General features: G+C 40.7%; 1 protein-coding gene across 1 annotated transcript in view; it reads right to left on the bottom strand.

Annotated features, from left to right (window-relative positions):
• The window catches only part of SLC26A3 (solute carrier family 26 member 3), a 37,079-nt gene that overhangs the window by 3,485 nt on the left and 9,313 nt on the right, over window positions 1–24,281 (bottom strand). The window contains exons 4-17 of the mRNA XM_061640370.1: window positions 21,649–21,806; window positions 19,836–20,000; window positions 19,182–19,334; window positions 18,489–18,571; window positions 15,656–15,803; window positions 15,321–15,434; window positions 15,155–15,232; window positions 10,321–10,416; window positions 9,290–9,396; window positions 7,088–7,157; window positions 6,910–7,002; window positions 4,122–4,217; window positions 2,294–2,527; window positions 74–128 (exon numbers count right to left, since the gene is read on the bottom strand). Coding sequence (XP_061496354.1) covers window positions 74–128; window positions 2,294–2,527; window positions 4,122–4,217; window positions 6,910–7,002; window positions 7,088–7,157; window positions 9,290–9,396; window positions 10,321–10,416; window positions 15,155–15,232; window positions 15,321–15,434; window positions 15,656–15,803; window positions 18,489–18,571; window positions 19,182–19,334; window positions 19,836–20,000; window positions 21,649–21,806 — 1,650 coding nt within the window. The remainder of the gene's footprint in view (window positions 1–73; window positions 129–2,293; window positions 2,528–4,121; window positions 4,218–6,909; window positions 7,003–7,087; window positions 7,158–9,289; window positions 9,397–10,320; window positions 10,417–15,154; window positions 15,233–15,320; window positions 15,435–15,655; window positions 15,804–18,488; window positions 18,572–19,181; window positions 19,335–19,835; window positions 20,001–21,648; window positions 21,807–24,281) is intronic.

The following is a 24,281-nucleotide window of genomic DNA, read 5'->3' as shown; positions in this document are numbered from 1 at the left end:
AAGATAAGACATGAGCTTTCAGCATGTTATTGCTGAGGTTTAAATAATCATAAATGGAACTGGATCATCTTACCATGTGCTCCCACAATATATACATCCACATCAATCCGGACAAATTCTTTCAAAGCCTGTTATAGGAGAAACGGGTGGTATTTAGAGACTGGTTGACAAAGTATACATAAAATATTAACTAAATGGTCAACAGAGTAATGGATTTAGAGCTGCTTCACACAAGATGACATTTTGCACATTGAATTACTTCCAGTGTAGGCAACTGAATGACTTCCATGTGCAATTTGTTGTGTGTGATGAATGATGCATCTGACAGGAACCCTTTTGCCCCAACTTCATGCTGTAGATTTATGTAGCAAATAGAGGTGTGTATTTATTATACATGGTGATCTGAAGGCAGGCTTCATGTAATTTCCTGCAGAAATGGCCTTTAGAGAGGTGACTCAGCAACAGCTAACACTGCTGCAGACCCCTTGGCATCAATATGATTAATAATGATGCCTGCGGTTTTTGAGCACCAATCTCTCCCTCATCCCCATTTGCAGATACTGCTGCGCTGTTACTGAAATTAATGACCATAAATTTTTTCCACTTCAGATCAGTCAATGCAAATCAAAGTAGATTCCAGTTTCTAAGGCAATGCTCCTTTGGTCAAAAATTCCTTTACATTAAATGTTAAGAACAATGAAAATAAGAACAAAAACATTGGCAGTGGAATAGATTGATTGGCACAATCCAAAAGAAGTTAGGTATGCCTAGAAATGGGGGGGAGGGGGCAGGAAATTCTGAAGTTTCCTCATTTCCTGAATTCCTTGTATGAGATGTGTGAGTTGAGGGGCAGGCTACTGTCCTAATAAAAACTCATCAGCATTTTCGTGCAAATGTATCCTAATATAGATGTTTTTGTGTAATTTTGCTTAATATAATCAGGGCCAGTGCCAGGCATGACTGGGCCCTTGGGTATCAGCTTGCCCCGGGCCTACAGTGCTTGCCGACACTCCCCACCTGCCTCTCCCATCATCTCATGTGAATGCTGTGTATACATGCCTGCCATCAACCAAAATGGTGGTGGGGGCTTCCCTAAGGGGCTGATCCCACCACCACCATCTTGGTTGATGGCACGCATGCATGCTATGCTATGTGTGCACATGGCTGCCATTAACCAAGCTAACACCCCTTAGGGAAGCCTTCGCTGCCATCTTGGTTGATGGAATGCATGCACACACAGTGTACACAACATTCATAGCAATGGAAGAGGTAGATGGGGCATGCATGCAGTCTTATTGAAGCCTGCACGGTCTGTATGGGGGGGGTGCCTGGAAGGTCCCTCTCAGCGATCTGCGGCAGGGTCGGGAGTTGATGCTGCCACAGACTGGGGAATGGGAGCGCTTCCCTCCCACCCTAAGGAGGGGCCCTCCAGGGGCCCTCAGCCAGGGCCTGACCTGGCTGCCCTCTGGCGCCAGCCCTTAATATAATCCACTTTTGCAAAGCAATTTCCCCTAATTAACTACACTTTAATTGTATTTTATTGTATTTTAATGCTATTTAATTATTTGTTCTGTTGAGTTTGCTATTTATTTCTATGTTTTTGTATTTTATGTTGCTGTTTTACTCTTATGTACACCGCCCAGAGAGCCTTTTGGCTTTGGGCGGTATAGAAATAAAATAAAATAAATAAATAAAATAAATATAATGCATCTATGTATGATATTTTCATTAATATATGTGCATTTATATGCACATAGTATGTGCATTTTTATGCACATTACTTGGCTGGAGAACGGCATTGCAAAATCTGCAGAAGTGTGACTGTCAAAGAATGGCTATGTTATGGTTCACATGTTTCAAAATGTGAGAATTCGTTAAGTTTTCCTTTAAATGTGAACTGAATAAAATGTCTACCCCTTCCCTTAGACAAGTCACCATCTCCCAACTTCAGAGCTCCTCCCATCCCATCCCCCACCCCCATCTGCAATATGGAGGTAACAATACTGGCTTCTCATATAGGGCTGTTGTAAGGATTAATGAAATAATGTGTGTGATGTGGTTTGAACATTCCAAAGCATATCCATGCTGTGTCTTATTGGTATAAAACAGTAATAACAACTTTTGCCTGTCTCACCATGTGATGAGATTTGAGGCTGGGGTGGTGCTGGAAGTGACAACTATGTACATTGCATTGGTCTCCTTGGAGTGAATGTGAGACATAAGTGTAATAAAATAAATAAATAATATTCCACTTCTACCCCCATTGGCTAGAAGTTGTATGGAGGGCAATTACCTCTCTGAGGACTCTCATAGCGGAAACATCAAGAAATGATACTGCAGAGAAATCGAGAATGACGCTGTGTGTGTCAATCTTCGGAACTATGATGTTGGGAGGAAGGTCTGAGTTCCAGTCTATCTGAATTGGCAAATCTCTGGTATCTGGGGGCTGATCTAATTCTTCAATGCTGTTGTTGTCCAGCTCTTCATCAGAATCACTTATACCATTAACAGTGCAAAGAAAACCTTTCTGTATTACAGCAAGAAAATGATAAACATTCCAATTATTCAGGAAAAGATAGTTTAGGACACTTGATTGTCAGGTTTGCTATTAAAGGTAATCTGTGCCTGTAAGTTGTTTGGGGAGTGAAAGATAAATGTTGAATAAGACTGCTTACTTTGCAAATTCTAAAATAATGTAAGTGAGAAAGAAACAGCATAGGGCTCTAGGCACTTTTTTGTGATTCTCAGGCTCTAGCATCAGTGGCTGAGGTGCCCAACATACAGGCCCAAACATCATTTTATGTGGCCCCCAATGCCTCCTGAAGCTACTTCATTCTTTCATCCTGTTAATTTCATCCTTATTTTTCCTGCTTTAAAAGTAGTTCCCCCACTCTTTCCACATAGCTTCAAAACAATTGGCAGTATTTTATCTGATAAAACAAATTGACTCTCTTTTTTAAAACATACATTTTCTCCAATTGTATGGCTTGGCAAAAATACATTTCCACCATATGAAAACAAATGGGCTTCTTCTTCTCCCTCTCTCCCTCTCTAGCATACCAAAGTCAAAAAGGAGTTGTTTTCCACAACAGTAGTTGGGTGGCCTTTATTCCAGATTAGTTAATCCAGAGCAATTTTGTCTCTAGCTCTGCCAATCGCCAGCATGCCCCTCCTCAAAATATTATTTGCAATATGATCTTGGACAGAAAAAGGTTGCCCACCCCAATCCAAGAAATCTTAGTTTTAATTTCAAAATACATCAGATTATAGAGTAGGGTTGCCAGGCTCAGTGCCTGAGACTGATTCTGTGTCTTTAGGAGAAGAGAAAGTCAGCCAAGTGCAGGTGTTCTTGCAACCCTGTAATAGGAAAAACCACAAGATGGAATTCTCACTTCCCCCTGCCTGACTTTTAAAGATACAGAAGACCTCTTGGAGGCCGGGCCTGGCAACCAAGAGGTCTTCTGTATCTTTAACAGTTGTTGTGCAGGGGGAAGGGAGAATTCCACCTTGTGGTTTTTCCCATTACAGGGTTGCAAGAACACCTGCACTTGGCTGACTTTCTCTTCTCCTAAAGATACAGAATCAGTCTCAGGCAGAGCCTGGCAACCCTATTATAGAGCAAGTTTATACAGGAAGTTTCTTCAACTGTCGACTTTTTATAATCTCCACAATACCCTAAAAACAGTTATTTTCCATCTCTTATTATAAAATGGAACTGCTGAACATAGGCAGCATCATGCCAGTTGGTGGCAGGTAAGTGCACTTCAAATTCATGCTTGTTCTAAATACATGCAATAAACAAACTATCAGCAGCTCTCTGGCTACACATTGGTTTCCTACTGGTTTTCACTGGTTTAGGTTAAATTAAGAAACCAATGACTTTCACAAATGATCTTCAGATCCTTGCAAGTTTTGTTGACTGGAATTATTTATTTATTTATTGCATTTGTATATCGCCCCATAGCTGAAGCTCTCTGGGTGGTTTACTTAAAAACATTAAAAACAAATATACAAATTTAAAAACATATTTTTAAAAAGCAATTTAAAAACACATGCTAACATTAGACTCTTGTAAATTAGGTAAATTTGTGCCTGTCATTTAATTAATTCAGGAAACTTACAGGTGTCACTTGAAGCTCTCCCTTCTTCAGCATTCTTCTGATTTTCCTCAGAGCTTTGTTACGCTTACGTAGCACCCTTAGTGGCTTAAATCCAATCTGAAACATTTAATTTGTATTGGTTTAGCAGAAAATTGCTTTTTAAAATCATCATCCTGGTAAGTTTTAAATATCATACAGACCTTGGTTGAAAAACATATTCTTAGTATAGATTTAAATGTATTATAACAAACAGTATTTATATAGCAATTTTACTAAGTGAACAAAATACTTCCCGTATATTCTCAGTCATTTTTACAACAACCCTGTAAGATAGGCTAGTTAGTAGTTTTGTCCCCGTATTAAAGATTGGCCTAGTTCAGACATATAACATTTTGCTTACTAAGCAGAGCATTGTGCTTGCATGCTCTGTCCTTCTGCCACCTCTTCCCTCTCCTCAGCACTCTTCCATTGAAAACTCCCTGGGTTAATTAATCATAGTTTCCCATTATGCCCAACGCAGTTTACTAGGTATGAAAGCAGCCAGGATCGAAATCACAGTTTGAAATTCATTTCAGAATGATCCTGATTTGTTCCAGACCTAGTAACCATAGTTTCCTGGATATTTATGTAATGGAAATGTATACTTAATTAACCCAGGAAGTCTTCAACTGAATAGAAGTGTTGTTGTGTATATTTGTTAAGCAGAGAATAACAGTGGTCTGAAACGTGTGTGTGCGTTTACCTAAGTAGCAGGCTTTTACCCTGCATTGAGATCACTGAGACTTAAGACTTAGTAAAATAAGAAAAGCTACTTTATATATAGAAATACATAGTAGACAGAAAGGCATACCTAGTTCTAACTAACTAAGTTGGAGGCGCAATGTCCAGACTTGGGTATTGCCCTCATAGCTAGGAGAGAGAGAGCAGAGTCTGAGACAAAGGTGTCTCCCCTCTTTTGGACAGTCGGAGAAGAGAAGAAAGGGCGGAAGGAGAAGGGGCAGATAAGCTTCCCTTAAGACGTATCAGTCTAACAACGGAAGGAAGTCAGAGCATCACAGATAAAGGTAATCAAGCCTATCCATCTGGAGGACCCTAACTCTTATCTCCCTTCTGGAACATAAACAAAAGAACAAAACAGGAGTTGCTCTTGCCCCACTTCCAACAATAAGAACATAAGAAGAATCCTACTGGATCAGACCAATGGCCCATCTAGCCCAGCATCCTGTTCTCACAGCAGCCAACCAGATGCCCATAGGAAATCCCCAAGCAGGACCTAAGTACAAGAGCACTCTTCCCTCCTGTAGTTTCCAGAAATGGCAGCAAATCAAGAAGAAGGGAGTTAGGAAGAGATGGTGCACATAGGTACAAGGCTTGTGCATATCTAATTTTAATAAGCTGAGATATGTCCAAACCAGGCCATAGACAGCCATCAGTCTGACAATAATAAAAAATAAAGCCTCTTGGAAAAACAGAAGCAGCTGTTAGTTTGGCATTAATTCTGATCTGGAAAAGGTGCTGAATTAAAGGATGTGGAGGTTCTTTTTAAATCTTTGTGATCCAAGTAAGATCCTTACCCACTACTACCATGATTATCCTGTAGCTCACACTAGAAAGAACTGCCAACATTTTTAATGTCTTCCACTAGTGGGATATAGCTGATGAAAGAGCAATAATATCAGATGGAAGTGGACTACATGGTTTTCTGGATGTTATACTTAAAAGCTAATGTAGACATAACATTTTTCCAGTATTCTGTACGTCTTCATTTCTGACCATACCACTGTCTTCCACCTTGTCTTAATTGTAAGGTGTTTTAAAGGGATCCAGCACAGGAAGCAGAATGGACACACTTTGCAGGACCTGCATTACACTGGACCTAATAATGGGTAAGGAACCTCTGGCCCTTCAGATGTTGTTGAACTCAACTCCCATGTGTCCCAGGCTGTATGATCAATGGTCAGGGATAATGGGAGCCGTAGTCCAACAACATCTGCAGGACTACAAGATCCTCATTCTTAAATCTTAAATATGAAAAAAACAATACCATTGTTTTAACTGATTTTAACATTGTTGTGACTCACCCTGGGACTTGATGGTAAAGGGCAGGTAAGAAATAAATTTATTTGTTTGTTTCTGTATTTATAACCCACACTTTCATAAACATATATAAAGGAGGTATACAACATATAAAAATAAAATCAGCAAACAGCAACAATAGAAACATCATTAAAAATTTCAGTAAGTGCAAATTTGTTAAAAGGGGAAAATAAAAAGAGAAAATTAATCAGCATCAGCATCAAATGATCATCAGTGGTCATTACTCGAGAGCACCACATGTAGTACAGGCAGAGCTTGGAAAAGTTACTTTTTTGAACTACAACTCCCATCAGCCCAATCCAGTGGCCATGCTGGCTGGGGCTGATGGGAGTTGTAGTTTAAAAAAGTAACTTTTCCAAGCTCTGATACAGGTGCCAGATGGAGTTAGGCTCAATGATCCTGAAAATAGCTCTGGACCATAATTTCATAATGAAAACAATGTGAAAAGATTAAGCTGGCCAGAGAGTGCTTAATGAACAACAGGTAGATCAACCTGCACTAGTAAGCTATCTTCTGCTATTTAGCTAAACATTTACAAATGAGCAGATTAAAAAATAAAACTCTCAGGGGGAAATCCTGTGAAACGTTTGAAATTTCTCAAAGATTCAAGAATAAGAGGAGGCATATATTGTTTCACAATGTACTGCTTGATATTAAATGCTACATGAAAAAATAATTTCTGTTAAGGAATTATCACAGGTAAAATGCTTACCGCTGAAGTCAATTTGTCCTTGAAGAAGTCAATATTAGCAAAGAAGATTGGGGATGGGCATCTGAAAATTTTCACTCCCTCTGGCTCATATATCTAGGCCACAAAATATACTTATTAGTTTAGCACATCCTCTTCACAATCAATATGAAACGTTAGCTATTAAGAAAAGGATTCTTACATCTGTGTAATCCTTTCTGTTTCTGTAGATGTCACTTCTTCCAACATTAGCCAAAACTGTGCATTTTGGACTGAAAAATAATGGAAAAATTAAAACACAATGAAAGAGGCATCTATCAACCTTCATTTTAATAAGGACATGGCTCTTTGGGCATATCCATGCTACTACCATAGGCTGCAATCTCTGCACACCTACTTGGGAGTTGGGAGTAAGCCTTGTTGAACACAATGGGCCTTTTTCTGAGTTAATATGTACAGCAAGGGTGGAGAACCTGTGGCTCTCCAGATGTTGTTGGACTCCAAGTCCCATCAGCCCTAGCTGCCATGGCCTGTGGTCTGGGAGGATGGAAGTTGTAGTCCAACAACATCTGGAGTGCCACAAGTTCCCCATCCCTGATGTATAGGCTTGTGCTGTTAAGCTGATTTAAAAGTAACATGAGTAATAAATATGTAATTCTTACTCTCCTTGAGAGGGACTCACAGCACAAATTTACTTGTGTATGATTATCAATTGATGCACCATAAGTAAAATTTAGCATATATGAAATGGTAATCTAAGATCAACTACCAGAGACACAACTTTCATATCATCTGACATTATCAAATAACATTTTTCAATAGAAATAGGTAAGATGTTCAGCTGCAAATCATTAAGTGATAGGATTTCAAGTGATGCAAATATGTGAATCAGCCCTTAGTTATTCTGAATTTGGCTCTGTCTCAGCCCAGAGTTTGGCTCTGTGTCAGCCTAGATAACGTACTTATCTTGCTTCCATAGTCTCAGAAATGGATCCCACAACATCAGTCTCATTTTGGACTTTTATAATATTTATGGAAGTGAATTACTAAGCATTTTCTGTAAATGTTTTCAGATGTGTGCATGAGACTGATTAGCCTCCATGAACTATGTTCAGTTCTGGATGTCTTGATATATTGGCACAATGAATGTCTCTCTAGTCTTTGGAAAAAATATCTCTCAAAATGATGGTTGATCAAATGCTTCCTGTAAGATGGGCAACCAGTGTTTTTCAATATTTTACCATTATTAAATCTCTTCTCCTCTCTGTTGACTCAACAGACAGGTGTTGTCAACAGTCCACTCTCTAAAGTAGCATTTACCAAGAGAGTGGCCAATTAACCCTCACTGTGGTTGGCCAGACTGTAGATCAGAGGTTCCCAAATTGTGGGCCATTGACCACAAGTTTCACGAATTTCATTAAGGTGGTCCACAGCATTGATTTTAAACTGTATTTTAAACTGTATTTTATTTATTACATGGTATTTTATTGTATTACAGTCTGAACTCTATGGAATGCAAATTGGAGTACAATAAAATACAAGTAACAAAAGAAGCAATAAACAATTAAAAATCATACACCAGCTAGTATAGAACATGACAATTGCCACAACAGGAAGAAAAAATCATTAAGTGGTCCACCAAGACCCTTAGCAATGTTCATGTCACATGGTCCATGGAAAAAAAAAGTTTGGGAATCTCTGTAACAATATAACACAAAAGGCCATAAGGCTTTAAATTGTTCTTAAATTTTTAAAATTGTGTTTTTAAATTGTTTTTTGTGTTTTAAAATTTGTATATTTGTTTTTAATGTTTTTAATTGCTGTAAACCGCCCAGAGAGCTTCGGCTATGGGGCGGTATATAAATGTAATAAATAAATAAATAAATAAGGCTTAGGATGACATTTAGGTTAGATAAATGTCTTGTGTTAAGGCCATGGAGTGAAATATTTTGGAAACAAAACATTAAGGACTCTACAGAGTCTGTAATGGAGGGGCTGGGACTAGGACCTCACAGAATAGGCATAGAACCCGAATTCCTGATATTCGCCTACTGTTTTCTCCTGGAGAAAATCACTGGCATATTTTCTCCTGGAGAAAATCACTGGCATATAGAACTGAGTTGCAGATATATTAAATAATTTAGGTACATACAGTTCAAAGAGACACCTGTGAAATGTGACTACTTATAATTTACACTATTTTATTGTCGTCATGACTCACAAACACCAAATTGTTTATTCATTTTGTGGTTTATTTGCTGCTGATAATGGTTTATTTTGTGGCTGTTAATCATTTTTATGATTTAATGGTATTTCATTTTTTTATGATTAATTTTTAAAATATAATAATTAAGCTGCTTCAGGAGTGTCCCCTGACAAGTGGGAAAGATAAATATTTACTCACAATTGTGCACGGAATATAACGGTCAAAAGTTCAAATCCTATTCCAGCTGCCAGTCCAAGATCTAGCCCCAGTAAGAGAGCAGCTAGGAAGGCTACAATCCAGATAAACTGACAAAAAATATATATCAAACAACCAGATATAATGAATACATTCAATCATGAGTAAAAACAAAGAATAAAGATCAAGGCACTCTTCCCCTCACCACCAAAGAGTGCGTTGGGGACTGACACTATGAAAACGTGAACTGGAATTGTTTTTGGAATATATTTATTTCTAAAACTTATTTATTGGAGAGAGGAATTATGGGCACTACAGTCGAGGTGCTGTATCCAATTTGGGCTTTAGATTTAACCCTGGGGTTGTATTCAGCTAAGTCCTACCCAGAGTAGACCCATTGAAATCAATGAACCTAAGTTAGTCATGACTACTAACTTCAGTGGGTTTACTCTGAGTAGGACTAGCATCGAATACCACCCCTTGAAAATGTCTTCAGCTATGCTACTGTGTTCAGCACTGGTCACCTCATTGGAGGAGGACCCCTGTCCTCCTCCCCCCTTTACAAGCAATTGCACACTATCAGTGGTAATTATCTTAAAGACTGCTTTCAGACTTTGTGGGTGCAGATTGCTGAACTGTTTCTGTGATGTGCAGATAAGGGGGTGGTGGTATATGACCCCTTCATAGATAGCTCTTTTTAAAACTGTTGTTGCAATCGTGAAATACACATCATGAGTGCATTCCAATTATAGTGAATAAATGCAATTGCATAATCTCACACTGGAGATTTGCACAATATTTCCCTGAACAAGCAAACGGAAAACAAAACCCATCACAAAGAAGCCAATGATTGCAAATAGGTCCCCCTGTGTCAAAGTTCCCTTTTCTATATAGCAAAATTAACAAAGGCAACTGTGGGGGATAACTGGAGTGGCCACTGCAATTTTCTGAACAATCACCTTTGACAATCACTTTTAAATGAGGAATTTCAAGAGCATTTCACGCTGACATTTGTGTTGTTATTAATTACTTACACAGTCATATTTGTCCTTTTTCCACAAAATTCCTATCTCTTTGAACTGTATCAGCATTCCCTTTAAATTGCCAAGAGCCAAAGCTGCAAGGACTGACTGTCAATGAGAAAGCAAAATACACCTTATGCTTAAGATCAGACAGGGAAAAAAGAATTAATACTGAAATAACAGAGCAACCGCTGTGCCTCCCAGGGTATTGCTACTTCTTTCCCTGTTCCTTCCTGCTACATGTGCCACCACTAAGGTGTCAAACTTCATTGTGTGTAATGCACATACTGCTGCATAGCTTTCTTCATCTTGCCTTTTCTGTTCTCCTCAATCCACTATGAGGAAGGCATTGAAATGAAATACATATATATAAAGCAGGATCAGCATAACCCAACAATGCTTTTATTATTGTGTGGGTGAGTGGGGGTTTCTTACTCAGAAATTATTCTGTAAGAGCTAGAATTCGCTTTAAAATTTTGTGCTGTGATTTAAGTAAACCGTATAGATACAAACTCACACGGAAAGCAGGATTGGACCAAGATGAAGAAGGTGTAACTACAAAGTTGTTAATGAGGACGTTGAACTTGTCAAGGATTATCAATACCTTGGCACAGTCATTAACCAAAATAGAGACCATAGTCAAGAAATGAGAAGAAGGCTAGGACTGGGGAGGGCGGCTATGAGAGAACTAGAAAAGGTCCTCAAATGCAAAGATGTATCACTGAACACCAAAGTCAGGATCATTTGGACCATGGTATTCCCGATCTCTATGTATGGATGTGAAAGTTGGACAGTGAAAAAAGTGGATAAGAGAAAAATCAACTCATTTGAAATGTAGTGTTGGAGGAGAGTTTAGTGGATACCATGGACTGTGAAAAAGACAAATAATTGGGTGTTAGAATAAATTAAACCAGAACTATCACTAGAAGCTGAAATTATGAAACTGAGGTTTATTATACTTTGGACACATAATGAGAAGACATGATTCACTAGACAAGACAATAATGCTGGGAAAAACAGGAGTAGAAAAAGATGAAGACCAAACAAGAGATGGGTTGGTTCTATAAAGGAAGCCACAGACCTGAACTTACAAGATCTGAACAGGCTGGTTTACAACAGATGCTACTGGAGGTCACTGATTCATAGGGTCGCCATAAGTCATAATTGACTTGAAGGCACATCACACACACACATAGATACCAACAGAGACTTCCCTACTGTTAGCCAGAATGAAGTTACTGCTGTCTCAGGTGGCAGATTTGGAGGCATCAAAAGACAGCAAATAGTCAGTTGTTTTATTTTTATTTATTTTATTTATTTATTTTATTACATTTTTAGACCGCCCTATAGCAATAAGCTCCCAGGGCGGTGCACAGCATAATAAAACAGGTTAAAATACAAAAACACAATAAAACATAATTAAAAATTTTCAATTTTAAATTCAAATTTTAAAATTTTTAAAATGCCTGGGCGAAGAGATAGGTCTTTACCTGGCGCCGAAAAGATAGCAAAGAAGGTGCCAGGCGTATCTCATCAGGGAGGGCGTTCCATAGTTCGGGGGCCACCACTGAGAAGGCCCTAGCTCTAGTTATCGTTCTCCGTGCCTCCCTATGCGTTGGGACACGGAGAAGGGCCTTCGACGTCGAGCGCAGCGACCGGGTAGGTACATAGCGGGAGAGGCGTTCCGCCAGGTATTGCGGTCCGATGCCGTTAAGGGCTTTATAAGTAAGAACCAACACTTTGAATCTGGCCCGGAAACATATTGGTAGCCAGTGCAGCTGGGCCAGGACAGGTGTTATATGATCAATTTTTTTTGTCCCAGTAAGAACTCTGGCCGCAGCATTCTGCACCAGCTGAAGTTTCCGAACCGTCTTCAGAGGTAACCCTACGTAGAGTGCATTACAGTAGTCCAATCTAGAGGTTACCAGAGCATGGATAACTGTGGCAAGGTTCTCCCTATCCCGATAGGGTCGTAGTTGGGCTACCAGCCGAAGCTGGTAGAACGCATTCCGTGCCACCGAGGCTACTTGAGCCTCCAGTGACAGGAGCGGATCTAATAAGACCCCCAAACTACGGACCTGCTCCTTTAGGGGGAGTGTAACCCCATCTAGGGCAGGTCGGGCATCAACCATCTGGGCAGAGAGCCCTCCCACCAACAGCATCTCAGTCTTGTCAGGATTGAGTCTCAGTTTATTAGCTCTCATCCAGTCCATTATCGCGGCCAGGCAGTGGTTTAGTACATTAACAGCCTCACCTGAAGAAGATGAAAAGGAGAAGTAGAGCTGCGTATCATCAGCATATTGCTGGAAACGCACTCCAAATCTCCTAATGACCTCACCCAGCGGCTTCATATAGATATTAAAGAGCATGGGGGACAGAACTGAACCCTGGGGGACCCCATATTGGAGTATCCAGGGACTCGAGTAATGCTCCCCAAGCACCAGCTTCTGGAGACGATTCTTGAGGTAGGAGCACAGCCACCGCCAAGCAGTGCCTCCAACTCCTAAGTCCGCAAGACGTCCCAGAAGGATACCATGGTCGATGGTATCAAAAGCCGCTGAGAGATCAAGGAGAACCAACAGAGTTACACTCCCTCTGTCTTTCTCCCGACAGAGGTCATCATACAGGGCGACCAAGGCTGTTTCTGTACCAAACCCTGGCCGAAAGCCCGATTGACATGGATCCAGATAATCAGTTTCATCCAAAACAGCCTGGAGCTGGTGAGCGACCACACGCTCTAAAACCTTGCCCAGGAACGGAACATTTGCTACTGGTCTATAGTTGTCAAGATTTTCAGGGTCCAAGGAGGTTTTCTTTAGGAGCGGTCTCACCACTGCCTGTTTCAGGCAGGGTGGTACCACTCCCTCTCGTAAAGAGGCATTGATCACCTCCTTGGCCCATCCGGCTGTTCCGTTCCTGCTAGCTTTTATTAGCCATGAGGGGCAAGGATCCAGAGCAGAAGTGGTCGCCCGCACCTGTCCAAGCACCTTGTCCACGTCCTCGAGCTGAACCAACTGAAATTCATCCAATAAAACAGGACAGGACTGTGCTCCAGACACCTCATTAGGCTCAACTGCTACAATATTGGAGTCAAGGTCCCGGCGGATGTTTGCGACCTTATCTTGGAAGTGTCTCGCAAACTCATTACAGCGGGCTATTGATGGTATTATTGCGTTCTGAGGACCAGAGTGTAAAAGTCCCCGAACAACCTTATAAAGTTCCGCTGGGCGGTTAGAAGATGACTGAATGGAGGCAGCAAAGTACTGCTTCTTCGCTGCCCTCACCGCCTTCACATAGAGCTTGGTAGAGATCTTCACAAGTGCAAGACCACAGCCGTCGGGAGTTCGTCTCCATTTGCACTCAAGCCGTCTCCTTTCTTGCTTCATCACTCTTAGCTCCGGGGTAAACCACGGAGCCAATTGAGCTCTGCAGAGGAGAGGGCGCACCGGGGCGATCGTGTCAACTGCCCGGGTCATTTCCGTATTCCACAGATTGACCAGGGTTTCAACAGGAGCGTCAGTTTTATCAGCCGGAAAACTCCCCAGAGCCTTCTGAAAACCTTCAGGATTCATTAGTCTCCGGGGGCGGACCATCTTAATAGGTCCTCCACCCTTGCAGAGGGGAGAAAACATTGTGAGCCTACACCTCAATAGGCGATGATCTGTCCATGACAGAGGAATAGATGTAAAATCCCTCACTCCCAGATCACCATCCCCTGCTCCAGTAGCAAAAATTAAGTCTAGAGTGTGCCCCGAAATATGCGTAGGGCCAGTAACAAATTGAGACAGCCCCATGGCTGTCATGGAGGCCATGAAGTCCTGAGCCGCCCCAGACAAAGCGGTCTCGGCATGAATGTTGAGATCCCCCAATACCATAAATTTGGGGGATCGCAACACCAAACCCGAGACCACCTCCGTCAGCTCAGTTAGGGAGGCTGTTGGGCAGCAGGGTGGACGGTACACCAACAGTATTCCCAGTCTGTCTCGCTGGCCCAACGTAATATGGAGACACTCCAGACCATTAGCTACCTGGATAGGGTGCCTAATGAGAGGGATGGAACTTCTATAGACCACAGCGATTCCCCCTCCCCGACCCTCGGATCTACCCAGATGCTGAACCGAGTACCCAGGTGGGCACAGCTGGGAGAGATTATTTTTATCATTGTTACAGGGAAATGGGACACAATTTTGATTTTCTAAGTTGGACACTGAGATAATATAGCTCATTTCTGAGCACCAAGCTTTGTTCTCCTTCTGTGAAGTAATTCCTTGCACAGAAAAGGAGGAATGTGTGGCCAGTTCTTCAGTAACAGGCATGTTATTTTTTGTTTGTCCAGCCCAAAAGCTCAGTGATACATAGTGCATCAAATGTAGATGTGGCTACAGATTAATCCTGACACTCATGAATATAATCCTATATATTCCTATCACAGATATCACTTTAGCCTTAGAATGGTGTTACAGGACAGTGGAATCATTCAGGGATCAAAGTTGGTATCAAAGCCTGCTAATGGCAATCCTGGGGCTGTAGACATGGAAGGGATTAATGCAGCCACTTGAGCTGCAGCCATATAAGAAGCATCAGGGTTGTTATATCTGGTGCATAGAATCACTTTCAACAGGGGCAAAACCTTACATGGGTTGTACTGGAATTAGTCTTCCATCTCCCCCATTAATCATGGAGACAAAACAAACGTACATTTTGTGGGTCCCTATTCTGTATGAAGTTCTGGGGAATACCTGGCAATCATGACATCAGATTCCACTGATGATAATGCAATTTCCCATCAATCCCATTAAAAAGAATACCCTTTGTTGAAGAAGAATAACTGTTATGCACACAGTACCTTCTGCAATGGTTCCAAGAGATGACCTATAGCCAGGATGACAATCAGGACAATTATAGCAGAAAGGAGTCCAGCAATCTACATGAGAAAAGCCCATTGTAAATCTGCATCCTAGAATACCATTTTCTTGAATTCAGTTATTGCAGGATCTTAAATTGTCCAATACCTGTGTTTTGCCTCCTGTGCTCTCCTGTACACCAGATCTGGACAGCGAAGTGCTTGCAGCAAATCCTTTGAATGTACCACCAAAGATATTGCTTATTCCAAAGGCAATTAATTCCTTTAAAGATATCAAGATGATATATATATTTAATGACTTGATAAAACATTTGTTAAATATTTATATTTAACAGCCAGACAAGGCATTTCTTAAACATGCTTCTTTGGCAAATTTATTTATTTATATTATTTTAAAGCATTTATAACACACATAATATTTTAAAAACCTCTAGTGTTTTTTTAGATTTAGAACTGGAAATGGTTTCTGTGTTGATTGTTTACCTGGTTAGCATCGATGGGGTAATCATGCTTAATGGAATATACTTTAGCCACTGAAAAGGCTACAGCAAAGCCAACAATTGCAATGGAGAAACCATCACCCAAACAGCTTTCGAAGATGTTTATGTCTGGTGAAACAGGAGCCTGAAATCTGAAAGAGAAGGCAGAGGAGGGCTTAAAAAGGAAGGCATATATAATTATCGTAGCATGGCAAGAAACATATAATTTTTAGTCTTCTTTATGTATGTGAGTGCCTATATTTTATGTATGTATATATGTGTGTGTGTGTGTGTAACACAAGATACAGTATTGGTGTGATTGACTGTAATGTGGACAGGAGAGGGTTAATAGAGCCAGAAAGACTGCTTAAAGTTGCTCAAACCTGCTTGCCATGGCTGTCTATAGTATAGACTCTATACCTTCTTTTGGTAGGGAAATGACTGGCTCAATGGCCGAGGGACAGAGCCTGCTAAATAGATTTTGTTGTCTGAAGTGGAACTGCAAATGGTGCCCTCATTCCCACCAAGGTGTATAATACCCATGAGTGGCTAAGGCCACATCCCTACCTTATATTTAAAATGCAATTATACCACTTTCACAGTCATGGCTTCCCCCAAAGTATCGTGGGAACTGTAGTGTGTTAAGGATGCTGAGAGCTGTTAAGAGGCCCCTGTTCCCCTCACAGAGTTACAATTCCAAGAGTGGTTTAATAATTAGTCTTCTAGGGATCTCAGGGAAGTTATTCTAGTACCTAAGGTAGAAAACTTCTACCTGGAAGTAATAATACGATAGTAATAAATAACTAACAGTTTCTAGACCTTTCATTGCATCCACATACAGCCTATTGGTACGACTGGCCCTGCCTGCATATGCTTTCTGAATGACTAGGAAACACCTAGAAGGTCCTGAAAGGGGACATGCCTTTCTTTACCAATTCCCATCTAAAGAACATGTAATCTAGGTCTCCGCATGAAAAGAAATAATAGAACTAGCATTTTGGGTTCGGAAACAAGACATAGGACCCGTTCACACAGAGACTTACAGTGAGATAGGGGCTACTTGTATCCCTGTTTAATTTGCAGGGTTTACATGACGTTGCAGACAAAGGGAAGGTGTGTCACTGCTTTTCCCTTTAAATCCGAATTAAACCAACTCGCTGAAATTGCAAAAAGTGAAGGAAAAACTGTCTCCACTTCTCTGTGCTCCTCCCACGTAGGCTCTTTGCTCCAATGCTTTTTGCTGGAGGGTGGAACATCACTTTCAGATACTCCCCTTTCTCCGCCCACTAAACTCTCCATGAAATTCATTTTGTTTCCATCAGGTTAACCAGCCACTTCCGGTCGCTCTAGCCTTCCTTTCCCCCTCTTTCCCCCATTAAGTGCCTTCCCTTGTTTTTACTTCTATGGTTGAACAAAATAACAATGAAGGCCAGACAAGTCACTAGAACGCGGTGCAGTGGGAAGAGTTATTTGTATGCACACCTGGTCTCATTTATAGGCAACAATAGCTTGGGCAAGACCCGTGACACTCTATCTGTCGGGAGAAACCTGCCTATGGTTATCGGTGATGGCCGTTCCCTCCTTGTCTCTGTGGCTGGAGTAGGAATTGGCTTGATACCAGAGACCTGAGCGGGGGGGGGGGGGTAATGGAAAGAGACACTTACCAACTAAGGGACACTCACTCAAGCAAACATTTTCCCCTGAGATGCAAAAAAGTTAAAATACTGCAAATGCAGAACAGTAGCCAGATAGGGTGGTGGAGGCCACTTTGTGTGCCAAGTGCACACACACGCACACGTTGTCATCTTTCACCTCCACAGTTCTTTATCTCCATTCTGCTGCTGCCTCCTTCTCCTTTATCTATGTTCTTGACCTCCGGATCAGAGCTTGGAAAAGTTACTTTTTTAAACTACAACTCCCATCAGTCCCTACCAGCAAGGCCACTGGATTGGGCTGGTAGGAGTTGTAGTTCAAAAAAGTAACTTTTCCAAGCTGTGCTCCGGATTCTTTTCCCCATCACTCCATTCTTCACCACCACTATCCGTTTTTTAAAATAATTGTTTTCTCCACTCTACCCCGTCTCACTCTTCACCTCCTCCCTCGTCGCCTCCTGCACATCCACAGAGCATGAGGAAAGAGCAACACTGCACAGAAGCCCAGTTTGAGGCACATGATTTTCATGCACAAATTAGAGGAGCAGAAGACTTCCCCTGCTCCCCGCCAAGTAATGGCCAAAAGTAATTCTGGAAACGTTACAATTACTCCGCAAAAGTAGTAAAATTACTCCTAGTTCTATTACAATCAAAATGTCAAGGAATTACCCACCCATTACTCAAAAAAGTAACAAATTACAAGTAATTCGTTACTTGTAACTAGTTACTTCCAAGCTCTGCTAATAGTATGATGCATTTTGGAGTGCTGGCTGTCACCTTCTGGAGATCCAATGCGGAAGCAGTGGACTTTGGCTGCCTACTAGACTGTTTCAGTTGTGCCTATGAGTATGTTCAACCTGTCTATTTGTAAATAAGCCCAAACATTACACAGCCTCCAGATACGTTATTCTGAAGGGAACAATCTGAGATTATAAAATGTTTGTTCTGAGGGTAACTGGTCACATTGAGCCCTCTCTTCCCTTAACAGTTAATGCTGTAATGCATGAATGACCGGCATATAGCCCATAGACCAGGTGCCATTCACAAAGCATTTGAACTGGCAGCCCTTCTAAATTTTAATCAAGTTGTGGTTAAAAAAAATCCCCACAAATTTACTTGGAATGAAAAGCAATTTATCTGAAATCTGCGTCCTGTCATTCACATTCATAAATAGTGTGTACTTACCCTCTATCTAGCTTTCCAACAATGTCTACCTTGTATTTGTCTTTGAAATTACAGGCATAGGATAACCCAGCTGCTATGACTGTCTGGAATGAAGCAAAATAGCCAACATAAGATTTCAACAAAGTGTTCTTCTGTTAGCCTTGTTAGTAGTCGATATATTGTTTACCTTCAATTAATAAACGTTTGTCATAATATTTGCCCCTATACTGTCAAATTTATCTCTAAATATTAGCTCCTTATGTTTGAGCCTCCGGAAATAAAGAGTTCATAAAAATAATCAAGATAGACCAGGGTAATTTCATCCTGGGGTAGCTTGGTAGTATATTAAAATGGGGAAAGACTGGCACCCTACTGTAGTCCATCACAATAACAGCAGTTATTCACATTATTTTTGTAATGACCTCAAAAACATCCTAATAAATTTTTTTGAACCTAGCTTGTTAACTCCAGTATGATACAATTTCAGATGAGCTAGATTTCCTCATAAAAGACAGCCTGACACACTAGGAGAACATGAGCTGTGGAGAATTATAGAAGACATTTTTGGACTTTTTTTTTTTTCTCAAGCTGGACACAAATTTAATTATTCACAATAGTACATAGGATCAACCGTGTTAAAAAAAAATCTGGCTCTTCTCTCTATCCTTTCCATGTGACAACATCCATTTAAAAAAGAAGTAGAAAAATAATTACCACAATGAGTTCAATGGGGATAGGTGCTGGTAGCTTGGTTTTATAACGTTCATTCATTTCTTTGACCACAAACACGATGACCAAGATGATGATCGCAGTGATAAGGTCTGCAATGTTTGTGTCGGTAATCTGCTCAAATACACCTTTAAGCGTCTATTACACAAATGAAAAAGAAATAGTGTTCCAACATGATGTAGTAGAGAATTATGATCATTTACTTTAGCATTTATATAACGTTTCAGGTACTGAAGGTACTTCACAGACATTATCTTACAACATCCTTGAAAGGCTGGTAGTGTGATCCCCATAAGAACCAGAACTAACATGGGGTGGCAGTGATACTGGATGACTCTGAGCCAGTTACTATCTCTCAGTATAACCTTCCTGATAGGGTTGAAGAATGGGGGAGAGAATATTGTACACTGCATTGAGCACCTTGGAGGAAAACTGGGAAATAAATATAATTGACAAATAGATACTGTAGATTTGGGGTTGGAAAGGCTGAGATAATGGGCTGGAGACAGACAATAGTGTTTAGATTGCAAAAGGCATCATCATTTCTTGGGCTACTTTTTAAATACCTCACAATAACCAGAGAGAGAGAGAGAGATCGTGCTCCTCAGGAATAAGTACATGTTGGCTTGCAACACTCACCCATATAATTCCCAAGGGTTTATTATATCCAGGAATTGGCAGTTGAAAGATAAATTTCAGTTGGGACATTACGACATGGACAGCTGCAGCAGTAGTGAATCCACTTATTAAAGACTGAGATAAATAAATAACTATGAAGCCAATCCGTAGGACACCCAACAGCAGCTGGAAGGAACATGAAGAAACAAATGCTATTTTTATGGGAATAGAACAGAAAAGAATTGGGAAGCTTGTGAGTCCCCTAATAGTGCTGTTACTTATCTATAAACTGTTTTTTGAAGTGCTCAAAGCACTTCATGTACATTATTCCAGGCTATCACATTATCACAAGTGGGTTTACATGTTATTATCTGCCTGAGAACACCCTGTGGTAGCTCCACGTGGGAAGGAGCAACATTTAAATGCTCCTTACCCAATCTGTTGCCCAGCCACATGCAAGTAATAAATGCCAGTGAGACTGCCACTGGACATATGCCAATAGATACTGACATGCACAAGATGAATGCATTTGCATCATGATGCACATACTGAGACTTTTAATTCCTACTTCAGCATGGAAGAGATGTTTGCCTATGTTAATGGAATGGTAGTAACATTAAGGCTGACTTTTAAAGCAATTTTTGTGACAACCCTGGTAGAACATAGCCATCGTGGCAAGCAGCTATAGATGGTCTTATCCTCCATGAATTTGTCTACGCCTTTTTTAAAACCATCCAGGTTAATGGCCATCATCACTAACTCTTGTGGGAGCAAATTCTATAGTTTAACTGTGTGAAGTACTTTCTTTTGTCTGTCCTGACTCTCTCAACATTCTACTTCATTCTAGTATTATGAGAAAAAACATTTCTCTTTCCACGTTCTCCACAGCATGGAGCATACACTCTTATTATGTCTACTCTTATTTTCCTTTCCTCTAACTAATTTAGTAACCTTTCCTCATAGGAGAGTTGCTCCATCCCCTTGATCATTCTGGTTGCCCTTTTCTGAACCTTTTCCAGCTCTACAATATCCTTTTTGAGGTGAGGCAATCAAAATTATCCACAATATTCCAAGTATGGGTGCATCATACATTTGTATAATGGTGTTATGATATTGGTAGCTTTACTTTTAATCCCTTTCCTAATGATTCCTAGCATGGAATTTGCCTTTTTCACACCTGCCGCACGCTGGGTCAACATCTTCATCAAATTATCCACTATGAACTCAAGATCTTGTTCCTGGTCAGTCACCGCCAGTTCAGACCCTATTAGCATATATGTGAAATTTTGAAATGTTGTCCCAATGTGCATCACTTTACATTTGCTTACACTAAATTGCATTTGCCATTTTACTGCCTATTCACCCAGTTTGCAGACAACCTTTTGGAGCTTTTCACAATCTCTTTTTGTTTTAACCACTCTGAACAATTTTGTATTATCAGCAACATTGGCTGCCTCACTGCTCACCCCCAATTCTATATCATTTGTGAACATGTTAAAAGACATTGGTCCCAATACTGATCCCTGAAGGACTCCACTTTCTACATCTGTCCATTGGGACAACTCATGAATTGGCTCATGTAAGGTGCAGAAGGAGAGTTTTAGCTGATTGGTCATATTTTTGGTATTCAAATCTATACTTATAAAATAGCAGTGGTTTGACATCTTGCTCGAGTTATCTTAGAGTGGTCTGCACTGCAGATCCTTTTCTGAAATGTACTTGCTGTCTGTGGACACTGCAGAGTGATTTTGTGATGTGATCTAATGGTCAGAAGCACCAGGGATGAATAAACAGATGAAAATAAGAGTTACACATATTGTTTGGAAATACCCACCTGAATGATGCCTGCAAGCACAGTCACAGATGCTGCCACAATGACTCTGTGCTGATCTATCAATGAACTGTTTGTTAGCATGCTGTTGTTACCCGGTGTATCTGGGACCATCCTTAAAACAGTTCCTCCTATCATCAAGCTCAGGACAGGAAAAGGACCTGTGTGACATTGTTAGCATTGGATGAGGAAATGTTACTGTTCAGTTTAAAACATTTCTATAAATAAGAGAAACTTGTACCATGCACTCTTAAGTGTGAGAGTATAAATAAGATTTCCCGAATGGACCTTTCATTAAGGAGTTCTTCAAGTTGTAGGGCCCCTTTTGAATCCTCCATTACATCTAATTGAATTGTTCAAAAGGAATATAGGTAAGAATGGTTAAGTGCTAGGTCAAATAAGATCCTGAAACACTTTTTAGACCCAAAAGGGAAGAAACAAAAAATAAAACAATGATGCTTGTAGCTGAAGTTCAATCATTTACAGGGGCTCAGCAAACTGCAGCACTTTGAAACAATTAGGTAGTGAAGAAGCTAAACAAGATGAGATATATATACTGTATATTAGGGTTGCCAGGTCAGAAGCATCCCAAACCCTGCGATTTCAGGGGCAGACCCTAGTGATGTAATTAAGAATGATACATTAAGCATCAACCACAGTTGCTTGCAGCATACCACTCAAACAAACAAAAATCTCTGATGGGAAATTAAGATAGAAATCTTAACTAAATGAGGGTGTTTCCAGGACCAGCTGAAGTGATGGGCTCATACCTTCTCACCTGCTTAGGGAGTTTAGGTAGGGAACATTTAATCTAGCCTACTTGCTTCTGGCAAGAAGGGTTTAAGTGCCCTTAGGCCATGTCAGTCACCACAAGGCCATTGTAGGAAGAAGGGAGCCTACTGTTGTGGATATGTTAGCTGGGAGCATTCAAGAGTAAAGATGGATGCCCCTGAAGGCTGCAATTCTAAGCATACTTACTAAGGGACTAAGCCCCATAGAACTCAACAGGGCTTCCTTCTGAGTAGACATGGTTAGGATTGTGCTGTTGGTAAGGCTTGACTAGGGATCCTCTGCAAAAAATATCCATATTCAAGCAGGGTTGGAACCCCCTTGCCTGGAATGCCCTGCCTGCCTTTTAACATGGCTGCTACAAATTTCTTTACAGACTTGACCCTTCACTGCAGAGAGAAAATGAATAACTATTAAGAAGGTTCCCTATCCTTTCCTGCCTGCCCTGTGGGCTGCTATAAACTCACTTGGACAGCCAACCGAATTCAGTGAGTAATAATTGACAGAGATAAAACACACATGATTTGGTCTACATTCACAGGCAGTAGCTTGGGATCAACAGCAATTGAAGCCACACTTCCCAGTATGTGAATTCTCTTTTACAAGAGGACTTCCCAAAGCTGGAGTCTCCTGGCAACCATTATGTATCTATCTATCCATTCATCCATCCACATACACATTTGGCACAGTGGTTAGATAAAAATGAGAGGACATGGTAGCTGATAGGATCTGAGGAACCAGTTAATTTCAAGATGGCTCATGTCTGGAACACTTTGTATGGGCACAAGCAACCTTAGGAATTCTCAAGGATAGTTTTGGGGAAATAAGATATTTAGGGGACCTAACAGGGGACATATTATCCCAAAACAACACAGTAGTGGATGCTCACTGATGTGAGAAAGTAGCCACAAGGGCAAGGAAGTAGGATTCAGTGAGCCCATTTGGATATGAACCTCATAAGAACAAGGAACCAAGTTAGAGGGAACAGCAAAGGGCTCCCACATTTAACTGGTCCAATCATAATTCTGAGATTGCAGATGACATGAGTGATGAATATTAGAGCTGAACCTGAAGTCAATCCTACACCTATAAGACTTGGGTTCCTAAACTCAGGAAGGCTTCCTCCTTCTCTTTCTTCTTGTTGGAAGAGGTCCCTTCATCTGAAAATGTAGCTAGCTCTTCACTTGTGTGTGAGTATAATCTATTGCTTTAATCATTAGATCTCTCTTCTGTATTAGGAAGTATAATCTTAATAACAGATTTCTCTTCTGTGTTAGGAAGTATAATCTTAATAACTATTAGATGTCTCTTTTGTATTAGGGAATATCTTTTAATAAACCTTTAGTTGTTCATTTTCTGATTTATTGTATTTGTGTCAGTACTTTACCTCCCATTCCCAGAATTTAAATTAAAGGGCTGTCAGCCTTGTCAGATTAGCTGAAATCTGGCAAATCTCTCTCTTAAAAGGAGCACTAAATTATTTTCCTTCAAAGCATTCAAGTCACACAATGTTCTTCTTCCTGAGTTATGTTTTCTGGGTAACTTTTGACAGTAAGAACATTTCAACAATGTAAGCAATTATCTAGAGCAGGAATGGGGAACCTGGACGCTGTTGGACTCCAACTCCCATCAGGCCCAGCCAGCCTGGCCAACGGTAAGAGATGATGGAAGGTGTAGTCCAGCACTATCTGGAGGGGCAAAGGTTTCCTACCCTGGATCTAGAGCAGCCTTTCCCAACCAGTGTGCCTCCAGATGTTGTTGGACCACAACTCCCATCAGCCTCAGCTAGCATTGCCAATGGTCAGGAAAGATGGGAACTGTGGTCCAACAACATCTGGAGGCACACT

Source organism: Rhineura floridana, chromosome 8 (genome assembly GCF_030035675.1).
Source record: "Rhineura floridana isolate rRhiFlo1 chromosome 8, rRhiFlo1.hap2, whole genome shotgun sequence".
NCBI classification, from domain to species: domain Eukaryota; kingdom Metazoa; phylum Chordata; class Lepidosauria; order Squamata; family Rhineuridae; genus Rhineura; species Rhineura floridana.
This window is presented reverse-complemented; position numbering and strand designations above follow the sequence as displayed.